The 17,550-nt window shown below is 44.0% G+C and overlaps 1 protein-coding gene across 3 annotated transcripts in view; it reads left to right on the forward strand.

Moving 5' to 3' along the window:
* prkd2 (protein kinase D2) overlaps positions 1-17,550 on the forward strand; it is a 59,201-nt gene that overhangs the window by 22,221 nt on the left and 19,430 nt on the right. For 2 of the 3 annotated variants that reach the window (XM_083773546.1, XM_083773547.1), the window contains exons 2-10: positions 2,666-2,804; positions 5,742-5,873; positions 7,263-7,462; positions 8,148-8,331; positions 10,374-10,445; positions 10,633-10,650; positions 11,977-12,136; positions 12,788-12,899; positions 16,622-16,699. In XM_083773546.1, coding sequence (XP_083629672.1) covers positions 2,666-2,804; positions 5,742-5,873; positions 7,263-7,462; positions 8,148-8,331; positions 10,374-10,445; positions 10,633-10,650; positions 11,977-12,136; positions 12,788-12,899; positions 16,622-16,699 — 1,095 coding nt within the window. The remainder of the gene's footprint in view (positions 1-2,665; positions 2,805-5,741; positions 5,874-7,262; positions 7,463-8,147; positions 8,332-10,373; positions 10,446-10,632; positions 10,651-11,976; positions 12,137-12,787; positions 12,900-16,621; positions 16,700-17,550) is intronic. The other variant, XM_083773548.1, reaches the window with a different exon arrangement.

The raw sequence follows: 17,550 nt of genomic DNA on the forward strand, positions 1-17,550 counted from the left end.
GGGATATAATGTTTCGACTTTGTCTCCACATGTAACTGAGCAACAGTATTGCTGTGGTCTTTTGGCTTTAATTTGGGACCATGGCCACTGTGTGTGACCTGTGCTATGCGGATGTGCGTGCGTGCGTGCTGTGCGTGCGTGCGTGCGGTCAGTAGGCTGGTCAGAGTTTCATTCCAGTCATATGACTTGCTGGACGCCGTGTTCACCGTCATACAGTCTGGAGCAACGGAAGCTCTGATCATGATGAGTAAAATATAAATGCTTCCGTCATACAGTCTGGAGCAACGGAAGCTCTGATCATGATGAGAAAAATATAAATGCTTCCGTCATACAGTCTGGAGCAACGGAAGCTCTGATCATGATGAGTAAAATATAAATGCTTCCGTCATACAGTCTGGAGCAACGGAAGCTCTGATCATGATGAGTAAAATATCAATGCTTCCGTTATACAGTCTGGAGCAACGGAAGCTCTGATCATGATGAGTAAAATATAAATGCTTCCGTCATACAGTCTGGAGCAACGGAAGCTCTGATCATGATGAGTAAAATATAAATGCTTCCGTCATACAGTCTGGAGCAACAGAAGCTCTGATCATGATGAGTAAAATATAAATGCTTCCGTCATACAGTCTGGAGCAACGGAAGCTCTGATCATGAGTATATGCGATAAAGCGGAAGTGGAGACTCCTCCCCACTTCGTCTTTACAGTCGAGCATATTCATCATCATCTAAATAGAAATCATCTGAGCATACATAGCTTGCTGCTTTAGCAGAAAAGGAAATAAAACAAATAAAATGTAAAGATATTTTAGAATATATTTCCGTGAACGGAAACGGTAGCTTCTTTACTCTTTGTGGTGTATAGTTCCAGATTCTATTGTGGAATAGTTGTCCGGCCATACGCGAGACTATACTCATGAGGTATAGAGCAGGGCGTCCAATGATCCGTGTGTCGGCAGTTCGAATCCCGGCTCCTCCTCCTGTCCACATGTCGAAGTGTCCTTGGGCAAGACACTGAACCCCACATTGCCTCCAACGAGCCGGCCTCCATTGGTGTATGAATGTGGGAAGTGCAGGACGCTGGCGTTGACTGTTCGCGCGCCACTGGCGATATTATTGTCAGTGATTACTGACTGTCAGGTACAGAGCCTAATTCAGCTGTACCCATCGTATCCGTCTTCACATTTGCACATATGCATTCAGAAGCTGTTCCAAATGAAAGTAAACCATTAGGAGCTAAGGGGTAAACTGATGTTTGAAATAAAAAAAAGCAAGAACTAACATTAAAAAAAAGATGTCCATCTGTAATGGCAGCAGAAATATGAAATAGCTGTGATAATGACCACAAAAACATATTTTCAAATGTTGAATGAAGAAAGCTAGACCTTTTTCATAGCAGCCATTAAATAGTTGTTTAAACACATTCTGAACGGGAACCCATTTTGGTGTTGGCATCGTGTTATGCTTTAGCTATTTTTGAAAAAATCGAAGAACGACTGACATTTTTAGAATCTCAGGTCAGAATGGGTCAATCAGACCAGTGTATGTCCAGTGGAAACCTCGTATGAATCTGATCTCAGGTCAGAATGGGTTAAACACAAAAGTGTTCCCAATGATATTAATAAGTCTCTGTGCATGTTGGCTCACTGGAAAGACTCTACTCTGAGAAACAGAATGGAACATTAGCATCATTGGAAACATGTGTGTTTACTCACTGTAGGACTATTTCATGTCATGAAAATGGCCTATTACTAATGAAAGTACTTATTAGTTAGTTAACTTAATTAAATGCATCACATAAACCAGTGGTTCTCAAGAGGGTGGGGGACCTTCAGTGTTGACTTGAGATGGTTTTCAATGAATCTTTACAGGTCTGTAACTCGGAGTGTACAAATATACACTCTCAGTAGAGAGTAGAGTTACGGGAGTCCTTGGAATTAACCCATTTTGACCTGAGATCAGATTCTAAAAATGTTCTTCTACATCCTGACAGTTTTCTGAAAAAGCTATGTTTCTATAGTCAGTCGTTCTTCGATTAAAACAAAAAAATAGCAGACCTACAAGCTCGTAGAGCGCCACTCGGTGGCGTGCTATGAGCTTGTAGATCTGCTATTTTTCAATATAGCTAAAGCATAGATAGGAAAAGTGAATTTGTGTTCATTAGTATATTTGCATTGGTTAAAAGAAAAGATACACTACAAGTAATTAATTTAAAAAAGTTATAATGTGTGTTATGCTTAGTAATTCTTTAATAGTAGATTTCATACTGTACACGCTTGAGTTGAAGTAAAAGAAAATAATTGTCTGTGTGATTACAGTAAAAGAAATGAACAGATTGTTTGTTTAAAAATATATGTTGGTAATCGACTAAAAGAGGGAGATGTGGAGATATGCATAGGAACCTATGTGTGCAGGTAGTCAGGTACGGGGAACACATTAGGTGACGCACCCAGCTTCAGGCGTTACATTAATAAGAGTTGTCAATAAAGCCACACTAGATTATTACACAGAGTTGATACAGCCTGTTACAAACATAATGCTGACACCAAAAGGGGTTTCCGCCCCAAAATGGATTAAAAAGAGTTCCAAAACCACTTGCCACGTACTGTACAATGACATAATTAATCCATAATGTCTTATTATTTATTCCCTTCTTGTGTTCCAGTTCCCAGAATGTGGCTTCTATGGGATGTACGATAAGATCCTGCTCTTCAAACATGACCCGAGCACCAACAACATCCTCCAGCTGGTCAAAGCTGCCGGTGACATCCAGGAGGGAGAGCTGGTGGAGGTGGTGCTGTCCGGTAAGGACTACCTCTCTCAGGCCCCCTTTTCCACCAGTTGGGAACCAGTTCAGTTCAGAACCAGTTTTTAGTCCATGAGACCTCCAAATTGGGAACGTTAATATGAATTGAGTGGGCAAAACCTATACCTATATTAAATTGTTTATATAGGATCAATATAAGTAAATTAATATATGATAACCCTTCCACAGTAGTAGCCTTTTTCTTTTGCATATTTTCTTATATGATGCCTAATTTGCCTATTTTAATTTTTGTAATACAGTACATCATTGTCTTTGTGTAAGTAATCAACTGGGAAAGTTTCATGGTGATAACAATTTAATATAGGTATGGTTTTGCACATTCAATTCATAATTACCGTTCCAATTTTGGAGGTCTGCAGGCTCATGGACTAAGAACCAAAAAGAACTGAACCGGTTCCCAGCCGGTGGAAAAGGGGCCTCAGTGGTGCATGGGGGGAAAAGTACTCAGATGTTTTACTTGTAAGTAAAAGTGCCACTACTGCAGTGTAGTACTCTGTTACAAGTAGTCCCGGGCTGTGTTCAACATGTGTCCAACCCTTGATGCTGAGTGCCAAGCAGGGACTTACCCCCAATCCAACCCTTGATGCTGAGTGCCAAGCAGGGACTTACCCCCAATCCAACCCTTGATGCTGAGTGCCAAGCAGGGACTTACCCCCAATCCAACCCTTGATGGTGAGTGCCAAGCAGGGACTGACCCCCCAATCCAACCCTTGATGCTGAGTGCCAAGCAGGGACTGACCCCCCCAATCCAACCCTTGATGCTGAGTGCCAAGCAGGGACTTACCCCCAATCCAACCCTTGATGCTGAGTGCCAAGCAGGGACTTACCCCCAATCCAACCCTTGATGCTGAGTGCCAAGCAGGGACTGACCCCCCAATCCAACCCTTGATGCTGAGTGCCAAGCAGGGACTGACCCCCCCAATCCAACCCTTGATGCTGAGTGCCAAGCAGGGACTTACCCCCAATCCAACCCTTGATGCTGAGTGCCAAGCAGGGACTGACCCCCCCAATCCAACCCTTGATGCTGAGTGCCAAGCAGGGACTTACCCCCAATCCAACCCTTGATGCTGAGTGCCAAGCAGGGACTGACCCCCCAATCCAACCCTTGATGCTGAGTGCCAAGGAGGGATTTACCCCCCCAATCCAACCCTTGATGCTGAGTGCCAAGCAGGGACTGACCCCCCCCAATCCAACCCTTGATGCTGAGTGCCAAGGAGGGATTTACCCCCCCAATCCAACCCTTGATGCTGAGTGCCAAGCAGGGACTGACCCCCCAATCCAACCCTTGAGGCTGAGTGCCAAGCAGGGACTGACCCCCCCAATCCAACCCTTGATGCTGAGTGCCAAGCAGGGACTTACCCCCAATCCAACCCTTGATGCTGAGTGCCAAGCAGGGATTTACCCCCCCCAATCCAACCCTTGATGCTGAGTGCCAAGCAGGGACTGACCCCCCAATCCAACCCTTGATGCTGAGTGCCAAGCAGGGACTTACCCCCAATCCAACCCTTGATGCTGAGTGCAAAGCAGGGACTTACCCCCAATCCAACCCTTGATGCTGAGTGCCAAGCAGGGACTGACCCCCAATCCAACCCTTGATGCTGAGTGCCAAGCAGGGACTGACCCCCCAATCCAACCCTTGATGCTGAGTGCCAAGCAGGGATTTACCCCCAATCCAACCCTTGATGCTGAGTGCCAAGGAGGGATTTACCCCCCCAATCCAACCCTTGATGCTGAGTGCCAAGCAGGGACTGACCCCCCAATCCAACCCTTGATGCTGAGTGCCAAGGAGGGATTTACCCCCCCAATCCAACCCTTGATGCTGAGTGCCAAGCAGGGATTTACCCCCAATCCAACCCTTGATGCTGAGTGCCAATGTGTAAAGTCTTTGGTATGACCCGGCCGGGAATCGAACCCCAACCTCCCAGTCTAACCAGTCTAACCACAAGGCCACTGAGCTGGTTAATAATGACATACTGTCTTGTGAAACGTGTGTGAACCCTGTATTTTGACCACTTGTATAAAAGCCATATGTAAGTACAGTATGTATAATGTTATTCACTCGAGTGGACCTCCCAACCAACCAGGAGAAAATCGTCTCGTGGTTTGTTTAAAACATCATTTCCCATAATCCTCCCTGTGTGACAGTTAATGGTCTCTGCTGGACATCACTGGCCACCTGCATGGCCTGGCAGCCGGCCTTAACCACGCTGTGTGTCTTACAGCTGGCAGCCGGCCAGGAGAGTTCCATGCTAGAAGGCTTTCTTACCTTTATTTGTAGTTGTTATACGTCCCCACCAAAGAGGTCCAGGGGTTATTTTGTGCAAAAGCGCATTATTGTCTATTTCCCCTAACATAAGCCCTCAATGAATTGCATCGAATTGCGTTGAATTGAATCAGGTTTTCGTCATGTTGCACTGAGTCTCGTTAACCCAGCTGGCTGCGATGAATAAAACCTAATTATTAATCAACGTCACCAAACGATCCATGGTGATATATAACTTAGGCGCTACACGTAAAGCAACTTCACTTCAGAGGAAACTAAGGGAGGGAGCTGCAGCAGCTATTCGTGTTTACTCACCAGTCACCACCACCACCACTGTATGGAATCCATTAGAATGATTGGAAATGGAAGTTATGGAACATTAATAGCCTCTTCTAACGTGAGTTACACACATCCTTTATTTCGATAAATCCGTTGATCTCCGTTCTCACTTTCACACTGAAACACTGCGCCGCAATTTAGTGCTGCTTTTATTTCTCTCTTTTTTTTCCTGTCGGGCTTTTGTCGGGCTTAACATTATGGTAATTTTTAGGGTCGGGTTGGGCCGGGACATACTTTTTGGGCCCGTCTAACTCTGGTGAGAAAGCCTCCTAGCATGGAATTCTCCTTTAACGATGTTGTGTGTCTTTACAGCGGCAGCCACCTTTGAAGACTTCCAGATCCGCCCACATGCACTCAACGTGCACTCGTACCGCGCGCCGGCCTTCTGCGACCACTGTGGAGAGATGCTGTTTGGACTGGTCAGACAGGGGCTCAAATGTGACGGTGAGGAGAGAACATGCATGGTGTGCGGTGGCGTGCACAGATAGACACTAGGGGGTGCTAGAGCACCCCCTGCCCTTATGGCAATGTGCTCTTAAAAAAAAAAAAAACGTTTATTTTTTTCCTTAATTTGTAGTGTGTGGACCATGCGGTGACATTGATCAAATCTTGATAAAAAACGCTTCTACTATATTATTTAGGCCCCCCACAATCTATAAAGCTATGTTTCTATGTCAGTGGTTCTTCGATTAAAGAAAAATAGCAGACCTACAAGCTCGTAGCACGCCACTCGGTGGCGCGCTATGAGCTTGTAGATCTGCTATTTTTCAATAGCTAAAGCACCAAAATGGGTTCCCGCCCCAAAATGCGCTGTACAAGGTGCCCTTTTTTTCGCTTGAGCACCTGCCCCTCTAAATGTCTGTGCACGCCACTGTTGGTGTGAACGTTTAGTTGAAAACGTTCGCTCTGAAATAATATATTCAAAGATTTGTGTCACATTTTCACAATTTTCCAAAAATAGCAGATCTACAAGCTCATAGCGCGGCACTCGGTGCCGCGCTATGAGCTTGTAGATCTTTAGCTATTTGTCAATAGCTAAAGTAGAACATAATGCTTAAAACACCAAAAGGGGTTCCCAGCCCAAAATGGGTTAAAGATTAGATGTTGCAATATAATCCGTTCACCAGCGCAGACAGACCTGTCTGACATGAGTATTATGTTAAACTCTTAAAAACCCCACTATTATATAAAGGCTTTTAATGAGTTTGAATGAACATCCAGTTTCTGCTTTCTCTTTTTATCTTGTCTTTCATTCTTTTTGTGTTTTGTATTTGATTAATTCCCATTGTTGATTTGAATTGCCTGTTTATGTATATTGTATGTGAAGCACTTTGTAAACTTGTTTTTAAAAAGTGCTATGCAAATAAAGTTATTATAATTATACTTTAGCTATTGAAAAATTAGCAGATCTGCAAGCTCATAGCGCTGCACTGAGTGCCGCGATACAAGCTTGTAGATCTGCTATTTTTGAAAAGTCGGGGGAAATGTGGCGCAAATCATTGAATATATATATTCTTTCACCGCAAGTGAAGGGGGTCCCTGAACAACATATTTTCAGATTGTGGTCAGCGGCCAATTACATATAATGTTTGTGGTTTGAGAACCACTGACATAGAAACATAGGTTTTTTCAGAAAATGTCATGATTTGGAAGACATTTGTAGAATGTGGTGTCAGTCCTAAATGTGTTAAACGCCATCTTATGCCTTAGAAACACCTTTTTTAATTGCCTTTGTGTATGAAATGTGCTCTCATGACATAAACTAATTTATTTCCCTCCATCTCTGCCTCCTTGCTTTTCTTTCCCCCACCACCCCTCTGTCTCCCCCTGCAGGCTGTGGACTGAACTACCACAAGCGCTGTGCTTTCAGCATCCCCAACAACTGCAGCGGAGCCCGCAAGCGCCGTCTGTCCACCACGTCCCTGACGAGCAGCCAATCCCTACGCCTCTCCACCACGGAGTCTCTGAGCAGCGCGGGGACCACCTCCACCTGTGCAGAGGAGGCTGGCCTGGTCCGATCGCACACACAGATGGTACCCGTATATGCAGTGGCGTGCACAGATAGACACTAGGGGGTGCTAGAGCACCCCCTGCCCCTTTGGCAATGTGCTCTTAATTTGTAGTGTGTGGACCATGGTGACATTGATCAAATATTGATTAAAAAAAACCGCTTCTACTATATTATTTAGGCCCAGTCAGTGTCAGTGGTTCTTCGATAAATAAAAAATAGCAGACCTACAAGCTCGTAGCGCGCCACTCGGTGGCGCGCTATGAGCTTGTAGATCTGCTATTTTTCAATAGCTAAAGCACCAAAATGGGTTCCCAACTTCCCGCCCCAAAATGCGCTGCACAAGGTGCCCTTTTTTTTCCACTTGAGCACCTGCCCCTCTAAATGTCTGTGCATGCCACTGCCTTCATACACACAATACTGTACTGTACTGTACTGCGGTTTACACTATACTCTCACACCACAATCTGCATTAATTCTATATTACAATATAGATCATCACAGTTATTATTTTTGTAGAAAGTTGTACTGCTGCGGTGTATCTCGGCGACATTGCAAATGAGGGCAACCTCAACGTCTTTCGAGAATAAATAAATTGGCATAGTCTAATTGGCTAAAATACAAATGTATTCATTGAAATAGGTTCTGGGATAAGATTGATTATCAGTCATTATCACTAAAATGATTCCACTTCTCTTCCCTTCTATCAGCCGCGGACTCCCAGTGAAGCCCGGCGCTTTTACACGGGCCGGCCGGTCCACTTGGACAAGATCCTGATGACCAAGGTGAAGGTGCCGCACACGTTCGCCGTCCACTCCTACACGCGGCCGACCGTCTGCCAGTACTGCAAGAGGCTCCTACGAGGCCTCTTCAGACAGGGCCTACAGTGCAAAGGTGAGGATATTAGGCTTCTACGAGTGAAGCCTCTTTTGAAATCGGGACTTCCTGAAAGTTCATACTGTATAATGGCCTGTTGTGGCGCTGGACTGGACCCAAAAAGCCCCATAGCTCCATAGAGGCCCATGTATTTGGGCCCAACTTCACCTAGACTGTATTACCTTAATAAACATGGTCATGAATACTTTCTGCTTCCAGTCACTAGTTTAAAGTCTCATTTCTAATGTCATAATATTCTTTTTGGATAATTATGGTCCCATTTATAAAATAAATTACCATAAAGTCGCGTATGTTCTGAGGGGCGTGGCTACCGTTACAGTCTATGATCGGGATTCCCCTCCCACTCGAGTCAAAATAAAAACCAACGGAGAAGAAGGGGAGAAGTCCCGCCTCGTTGTCTGGGCCAGCCAATGGCCAGCTGGACCAGAACGGATCAAGAAAGATGGCGACTTACAGTGCATTAGGAAAGGAATTTCAGGCTTCATTTTACGTTCATGTTAGACCCGGGGAACGCTTTGTCCATATTTTTTTACAGTCTATGGTTTGTGTAGAGACGCCCGACAAAGCCCCGGTTGCACCATAGCAGTGTTGTTTTTGGCAGATAATTTCTATCTTAGTTTTAGTCATAGTCTCTTGAATAGTTCTTGAATAGTTTAGTCAAATCTTAGTCACCCGGAATGTTTTAGTGTGTCTAGTTTTAGTCGACTAAATGTCATACTATTTTAGTCGACTAAATCTATAGTTGATTTACTTGACTAAAATGTATTATGGCGGGCCTTGATGGCATCGTAATGACACTTGCTGAAAATAGCCTGATCTACAAGCTCGCGCTGTGACGCGGTGTGAGCTTGTAGAGATCGGCTATTTTCAGCATGAAACTAATTGTAAAATGACTTATAGTGGATCTCTTGTCCACTAGTGCCTTCCTAACATTTTACTCTAGTTTTTATTTGTTGACGGAATTGTCAATATATTTAGTCTTAGTTTTAGTCATCATCATAGCTTAGTTTTCATTTAGTTTTCGTCAGTGGAAAAGGGTAGTCTATGAACATTTTTCGTCTTTAGTTTTAGTCGACGAAATCAACACTGCACCATAGTGGATTTCAATGGAACTATAATTATACTTATAATTATACTATAAATATATATATATATTCTCCCACCAATACAATGCTTTGCTTCCCACTCATACCATTACCTTGAACACCCAGTGAACCACAGACTAATATATATACTGTTGGCACTGGAGAAGTTGAATGTGCTCCAAAACACATTTTGGCACTGTGAACACGAATAATTAGATTGACGTCCGATTGCCTAAAATAAATAAATGACACGTGTTTAACCCATTCTGACCTGAGATCAGATTCATACGAGGTTTCCGCTGGACACACACTGGTCTGATTAACCCATTCTGACCTGAGATCAGATTTTAAAAAAATCGCTCTTCGATTTTTCAAAAAATAGCAGACCTACAAGCTCGTAGCGCGCCACTCGGTGGCGCGCTATGAGCTTGTAGATCTGCTATTTTTAAATAGCTAAAGCACGACATGATGCTAACACCAAAATGGGTTCCCGTTCAGAATGGGTTAAGCTTTCTCCCTATTAAATATTGTTCATGGGAAAATGTGAACAATAACGATAACTCAGTTTTTTGTATTCTTTCTTTGACATTATCTGGCATTATCATAATTAAATGTGAGTCACATGGGGTTTCACCACAGCAGAAACAACATCTAATAAGATCCACATGGAAGCAGCGCATGTTAACTTTCAGACTTCATGACTTCATAACCTTTGGGTTATTGTGAACAGCATAACCTTTGGGATATCGTCAACAGCATACAACAATTGCAATCAAGATGGGATATCTGTGGCTTTATCAAATACAGAGATACTAGTGTCTAATCTACTGCATACGTACAGTAGGCAGCCATATGGCTGCCCTACATTTTATTGTTTATTCAAACGTATACAGTACAGTATGTATAACTACACTTTAGTTTTTTTTTTTTTCATCTGTCGATTATCTTTCACAGACTGCAAGTTCAACTGCCATAAGCGCTGTGCGTACAAAGTTCCCAACGACTGTCTCGGGGAAACCATTGGAGGTAGGAGAGAACATACCGGTCTTAATTTAAAGCATGTGCGTGGCTGTTAACCCAGCATGGCTGTGATGATGATGATGATGATGATGATGAAGTCCTCTTTTCATTAACCTTTTTGACCTTTTCATATAACCCCAACATGTAACAACAACACTGCATCTCTCCGGCACTCACCTTTCTGTCTCCTCAGACAACAGAAGTAACAGTGGTAAGTAGTTGCTGTTAGCATTATACCTTTGTCTCTCCTGTACACGCTATTTATAGGCTTTTAACATTAGTATAATTAGTAACAGGAATAATTGTTGCTGAAGTAGTAGTAGTAGTAGTTAATATAACCGCTCCTTCTGTGTGCTTTCCATTGTATAGCGAAGGAACGAATTCGGTCACTTCGGTCACTTCCTCAAGTTATCGTTCAGTTTCGTCTTGTGTGTTCAGTCAGTCAGTACGCCGAAATGTAACATTTTGAATGTCTAAAGAGAGACGTTCCTCTCTTTGGTCATTGGACTGGACAACGTGAGAGGGACAGACGTATACAAACGACGTGAACAAATGATTGAAACTAATCGTTTTAGTGAACAGTTCTATTTTTGTTCACCCTTTATCCCGATTCCTTACTTTTTTTTGTGTATTTTGAAAAACATTTTGAAATTGTTCAACTTGTCGATCGGTCAACATAAACATGGCGTGAGCTTGTAGATCGGCTATTTGAATTATTAAATTTAAAATTAAAATTTAAATAAAATAATATACACACCCGTGTGAAGTGAGCTGCGCTCTCATCATCACGTCGTCATGCGTCATCTCATTCCCGGCCAATCACGATTTGCGTTCTCTCCGCCGATGGCATTTAATGTTCGTGTTTGCACAAACACCCATTCATTATCAACAGCATTTAATGTGTCATTCCCATGTGTGTTCCACAGACATGCTGAGCCCCAGCGTGGACCCGGATGTTTAGAATCTGATCTCGGGTCTGAGTGTGTGTTCCACAGACATGCTGAGCCCCAGTAGAATCTGATCTCGGGTCTGAATGTGTGTTCCACAGACATGCTGAGCCCCAGCGTGGACCCGGAGCAGAATCTGATCTCGGGTCTGAATGCGTGTTCCACAGACATGCTGAGCCCCAGCGTGGACCCGGAGGTTAACAGAATCTGATCTCGGGTCTGAATGTGTGTTCCACAGACATGCTGAGCCCCAGTAGAATCTGATCTCAGGTCTGTGTGTGTGTGTGTTCCACAGACATGCTGAGCCCCAGTAGAATCTGATCTCAGGTCTGTGTGTGTGTGTTCCACAGACATGCTGAGCCCCAGCGTGGACCCGGAGGTTAATAGAATCTGATCTCGGGTCTGAATGTGTGCTCCACAGACATGCTGAGCCCCAGTAGAATCTGATCTCAGGTCTGTGTGTGTGTGTGTGTTCCACAGACATGCTGAGCCCCAGTAGAATCTGATCTCGGGTCTGAATGTGTGTTCCACAGACATGCTGAGCCCCAGTAGAATCTGATCTCAGGTCTGTGTGTGTGTGTGTTCCACAGACATGCTGAGCCCCAGCGTGGACCCGGAGGTTCCCATGGACTACAGCAGTGAGTACGACGCCTCGGACAAGTCCTCCATGGACGACTCTGACGAGGCCTGCAGCATCCCGGGGTCCTTCTCCCCCGACAACAACCAGGACGGAGCCAGCGGGGACCAGAGGTCAGGCACGCACGCACGCACGCACACAGTGCACGGACATACACACATGCATGCACGCACACAGTACACGGACATACACACATGCATGCACGCACACAGTTCACGGACATACACACATTCCTGGACGCACACAGTACACGGACATACACGCATGCACGCACACACAAATACACACGCACACACACACACACACACACACACACACACACACACACACACACACACACACACAGCCATATGCATGCAGGAACGCACCCACAATTGAAATGACTTGACAAGCATGTGTCATTATCACATACACTGCAAATCCCAACTTTTGGCCTTAACCCATTCTGACCTGAGATCAGATTCATACGAGGTTTCCGCCGGACACACACTGGTCTGATGAACCTATTCTGACCTGAGATCAGATTCTAAAAATGTCAGTCGATAAAAATAAAAAATAGCAGACCTACAAGCTCGTATCGCGCCACTCGGTGGCGCGATATGAGCTTGTAGATCTGCTATTTTTCAATAGCTAAAGCATAACATGATGCCGACACCAAAATGGGTGCCCGGTCAGAATGGGTTAATGTACACATATATTCCCAAATGCACGCACACACTGTACTCCACTGCTAACTGTTTGTCTGGTCACGTCTCCCTCTGCAGCGTTTACATCCCCTTAATGAGGGTGGTCCAGTCGGTGAGGCAGACCACCCGTCGCTCCAGCACCGCCATCAAGGAGGGATGGATGGTTCACTACAGCAACAAGGACACACTGGTAAACACGCCCGCTTACCCTCCGGCCCCTTTTCCACCGCTTGGTTCCCAGTGGGAACCGGTTCAGTTCTTTTCCACCGGTTGGTTCCCAATGGGAAACCGGTTCAGTTCTTTTCCACCGCTTGGTTCCCAATGGGAACCGGTTCAGTTATTTTCCACCGCTTGGTTCCCAATGGGAAACCGGTTCAGTTATTTTCCACCGCTTGGTTCCCAATGGGGAACCGGTTCAGTTCTTTTCCACCGCTTGGTTCCCAATGGGAAACCGGTTCAGTTATTTTCCACCGCTTGGTTCCCAATGGGAAACCGGTTCAGTTCTTTTCCACCGGTTGGTTCCCAATGTGAAACCGGTTCAGTTCTTTTCCACCGGTTGGTTCCCAATGGGAACCGGTTCAGTTATTTTCCACCGGTTGGTTCCCAATGGGAACCGGTTCAGTTCTTTTTGGTTCTTAGTCCATGAGCCAGAGCTCCAAAATTGGAATGTTAATTATGAATTGAGTGGGCAAAACCATACCTATATTAGATTATTATCACCATGAAACTTCCCCAATTGAGTACTTACACGAACACAATGATTTATTGTATTACAAATTTTACATTTTTAAATATGCAAATGAGGCATTATGTAGAAAGATATGCAAAATAATCGAAAATATGAAACTATACTACTGTGGAAGGGTTATCATGTATTAATTTACTTGTATTGATCCTATAAACAATTTAATATAGGTCTAGTTTGCCCACCAATTTTGGAGCTCTGGCTCATGTACTAAAAACCAAAAAGAACTGAACCGGTTCCCATTGGGAACCAACCGGTGTAAAAGGGGCCTCCCTGTGCAACCAGAAAGCCTTCCGCCGTATCTTCCCCGAACTTACATCACAGGCCAAACACGCAACACACATCGTTTCTGTTATTCTGTAGGGCTACAACTATCGGTTATTTCTTTTAGCAATTTTTTTAATTGAATCATCGAGTAGTGTGTCATTAATAGTTTGAATAATTATACTGTATTTTTCTAATAATAATGAATAATCTTTTAACCGCCGGAGACTCAAAGAGACTCCTATACCACCTCGCCACCATTAATTCAAGGCTTGAATAGAAAATATGACATTTTATGAGGGGAACTAGTCCTTTATGTTTGAGTGTATACGTTGTCACAGTGCGGAAAGCGCGAAAATAGCAGCTCTACAAGCTTTTTTGACGCCTTGTTTTCACCAATAATGACTGACATGCCCAAAATAGGGTTTCTGTCTGATCACTGACTGAGACAGAGTCCTGCCGACTGTCCCCCACTCCTCTCTGTCTGATCACTGACTGAGACAGTCCTACCGACTGTCCCCCACTCCTCTCTGTCTGATCACTGACTGAGACAGAGTCCTACCGACTGTCCCCCACTCCTCTCTGTCTGATCACTGACTGAGACAGAGTCCTGCCGACTGTCCCCCACTCCTCTCTGTCTGATCACTGACTGAGACAGAGTCCTACCGACTGTCCCCCACTCCTCTCTGTCTGTCTCCTCTGCATTGGCCCGGTCACATCGCTGTATGGCCTTGACCGTTTCCTCTTGGCTTCTATGCACTTTACTCCCCTAAACCTTTCATCTCCTGCGTGAGTGTCCGTGCCTGCGGTTGAACGTAGACGAGTGTCTGACTCGGTCCCAAACTTTTTCACGTCAAGGACACTAATTAGCCCGCGGATGTGCCAGGGACGGTCTCCCATAAGAGAAGATTTTTACGGTTCTAGGAACATCTTTGAATGCAGATTGGGAGACCACAGATTGGCTCAGATTGTGTCACAGAGACTACATTTAGTGTTTTACTCATTGCTGGCTGTCTGAACACCAAAAATAATAATAAGAAAAAAAATAGGCCATTACATTTTATTGCTCATAGCAGCTTTAACCAGCCATAATATTTTACTGTTGTTATACTAAGTCGAAGTAACTTGTATAGCATCAATGTCATTATGATAACAGCCCTCTTTGAGTATGCTAAACCCTGACCGTCAGACAGTGGGAGCGCATGTTAATTTAAGGTGTCGCGCATAAGTCATTAACACCTTTAGTTTGTCTAGGAGAGAGAGATGGATGGCAGTGTCATTATTGTACTGTTCTTCTACGGATATGCAATATGGTCATGGATATAATATATCAAATAAAAATCACACCCGTGTGAAGTGAGGGGCACTCTTGTCGTCGTACACCATCCAATAAAAAAAAAAGATTATACTTCTTCACGAATTAACTTGTCAACTTATGTTATTATCTTTTAACCGTGATGATACAATGGTTAAAAAAAAAACTCATCTTTTCACCATGACCATGTAAGATGATAACTGAATGTATGTGATTGGGGTAGCCGATTTGCTCGTTTACATAATGACGTCAATTTTCCCTTCATTGTCGATTGTCGCGTTTAATGTTTGCGTTGCCACAGATTTATGTCGTATTTCAGGCACATATGACGTCAATTCTCCTTTCATTGTCAATGGCGAATGTGAGACGGGACAGGGGCGAAAAAGCTGTATTTTTGATGGGCGCAAACTCCACACAGAGAGCCCATGAAGTCACAGCCACCAGGTCGGTCGGTTGGTGGAACCGAGCCCTGCATGAAACTTTCCTCTTCCGTTCCGACTCTGTGTTCTCGGCTGTTTCTTCCTCCCCAGGTCTGTTTCTTCCTCCCCAGGTCTGTCCTTTATACTAACTTCCTTTCTCTTTCTCTTTCTCTCTCTCTCTCTCTCTCTCTCTCTTTTGTCCTGTCTTCCTTTCCTCTTCCGTTTCTTTTGCTCCGATTGGTCCGCTCTCTGGACAGAGTCCCCAGCATCTAAGATGAATCTGGCCTACCAGCATGTGCACTTAAGCCTCTCCAGCTGATCCAAAATGCCGCAGCTCGCTTGGTCTTCAACCAGCCAAAATTCTCACATGTCTCCCCCCTGCTCCGCTCCCTCCACTGGCTCCCGGTCGCTGCCCGCACAGAATACAAAACTCTGATGCTGGCATTCAAAGCAACCAAAGGTATGGCTCCCCCATATGATGAAGTATGATCGAACCCTACAAACCCTCCCGCGCACTCAGATCAGCCAACGTAGGGAAGCTGGAAGTACCCTCACTAAAAACGCCGGGACAACACTCCACACGTCCCAAACTCTTCTCCCTTCTGGCTCCAAAACTGTGGAATGCACTTCCCATTGCAGTCAGAACTGCAGCATCACTCCCAATCTTCCGCCGTAGTCTGAAAACCCACCTTTTCAGACTCCATCATGGCCCATAGCACTTACCCTACCCCCTTAGATAGCATTTCTGTAGACTTAGATAGCATTTGATACAGACTTATAGCATGTTATGTAGACAGCACTATAATTGCATTGTATGTATAGTCATAGCACGTCATAGTACATATGTATAGCATAGTAGTATATATGTATAGTTTATATGTATAGTTTCATTATATAGATATTCCTCCGTTACTTTCTTAGCTTACGCATGTTTCCTGATAAATGTTTTTATGTGATGTATTCCCATGCTTTTTTTTTTGTTGCTCTTGCTTAATGTAAGTCGCTCTGGATTAAGAGCGTCTGCTAAATGCCTAAATTGTAAATTGTAATCCCATGTTGACCTTCTCACCCCCCACCCCCCTCCTACACCCCTCCCACACCCCACCCCAACCACTCCCCTCCCCCTCCTCTCCCCCTCCCCTCCCCCCTCCCACTACCACCACCAACAGAGAAAGAGGCACTACTGGCGTCTGGACTGTAAGTGCATCATCCTCTTCCAGAACAACACCACCAACAAGTACTACAAGGTAGGTAAACCTGCACCAATATATATATGCTGTACATACACTGTACACAGTACAGACACGGGAACACGCCACAATACAGACAACAGACACAGGAACACGCCGCAGTACAGACACAGGAACACACCACAGTACAGTAGACACATGACCATTAACCACTTGTATACAGCGGCTATTCCACAGTAGACGATCTACAAGCTCACAACACGTCACAATGTGACTCTTTGTGAGCTATAGCAGATCTGCTGTTTACTTTTACTTTGTTACTTTGAAGTATATTTTGATACCGACATTTTAATGCAGGCCTTTTACTTGTAACAGAGGCGTTTTGTTTTAATAAATATTCTGTTATTGCTACCGTTACTGAGGTATTCATTTAGATTTGATGTTCAGAAACTAGTCAAGAAACTGAAAAACGTGTTTCTTCAAAGTCATCAGATTATACTAAGATCCCATGACTCTGCTTTACTTCAGTATTTCCAATTTCCTGTATGTTTACTTCAACTCCACTACATCTCAGAGTTAAATATTGTACCTTTACTCCTACATTTATTTGAAAACCTTTAGTTACTATAGTTACTTTGTAAATGTTTCATATTATTACAAAACGTGCATTAAACACTTCAGCCCTATACTGTACATTTCAGCCATTAGATTTTTGTTCTTTTCTTATATTTCTTATATACATTTGAAAACTTCTGCATATAGTGACCTACTTTCTACTTTTGGTACTTTTAAGTACATTTTGACACCAACACTTTTGTACTGTAATTTTGAATTGCAATGTTTTACTTGTAAGTAACAGAGTATTTCTACATTGCAGTATTGATCCTTTTATATATAACCCATTCTGA

The sequence above is a fragment of the Protomyctophum parallelum genome (assembly GCF_964188405.1).
Source record: "Protomyctophum parallelum genome assembly, chromosome: 9".
NCBI classification, from domain to species: Eukaryota; Metazoa; Chordata; class Actinopteri; order Myctophiformes; family Myctophidae; genus Protomyctophum; species Protomyctophum parallelum.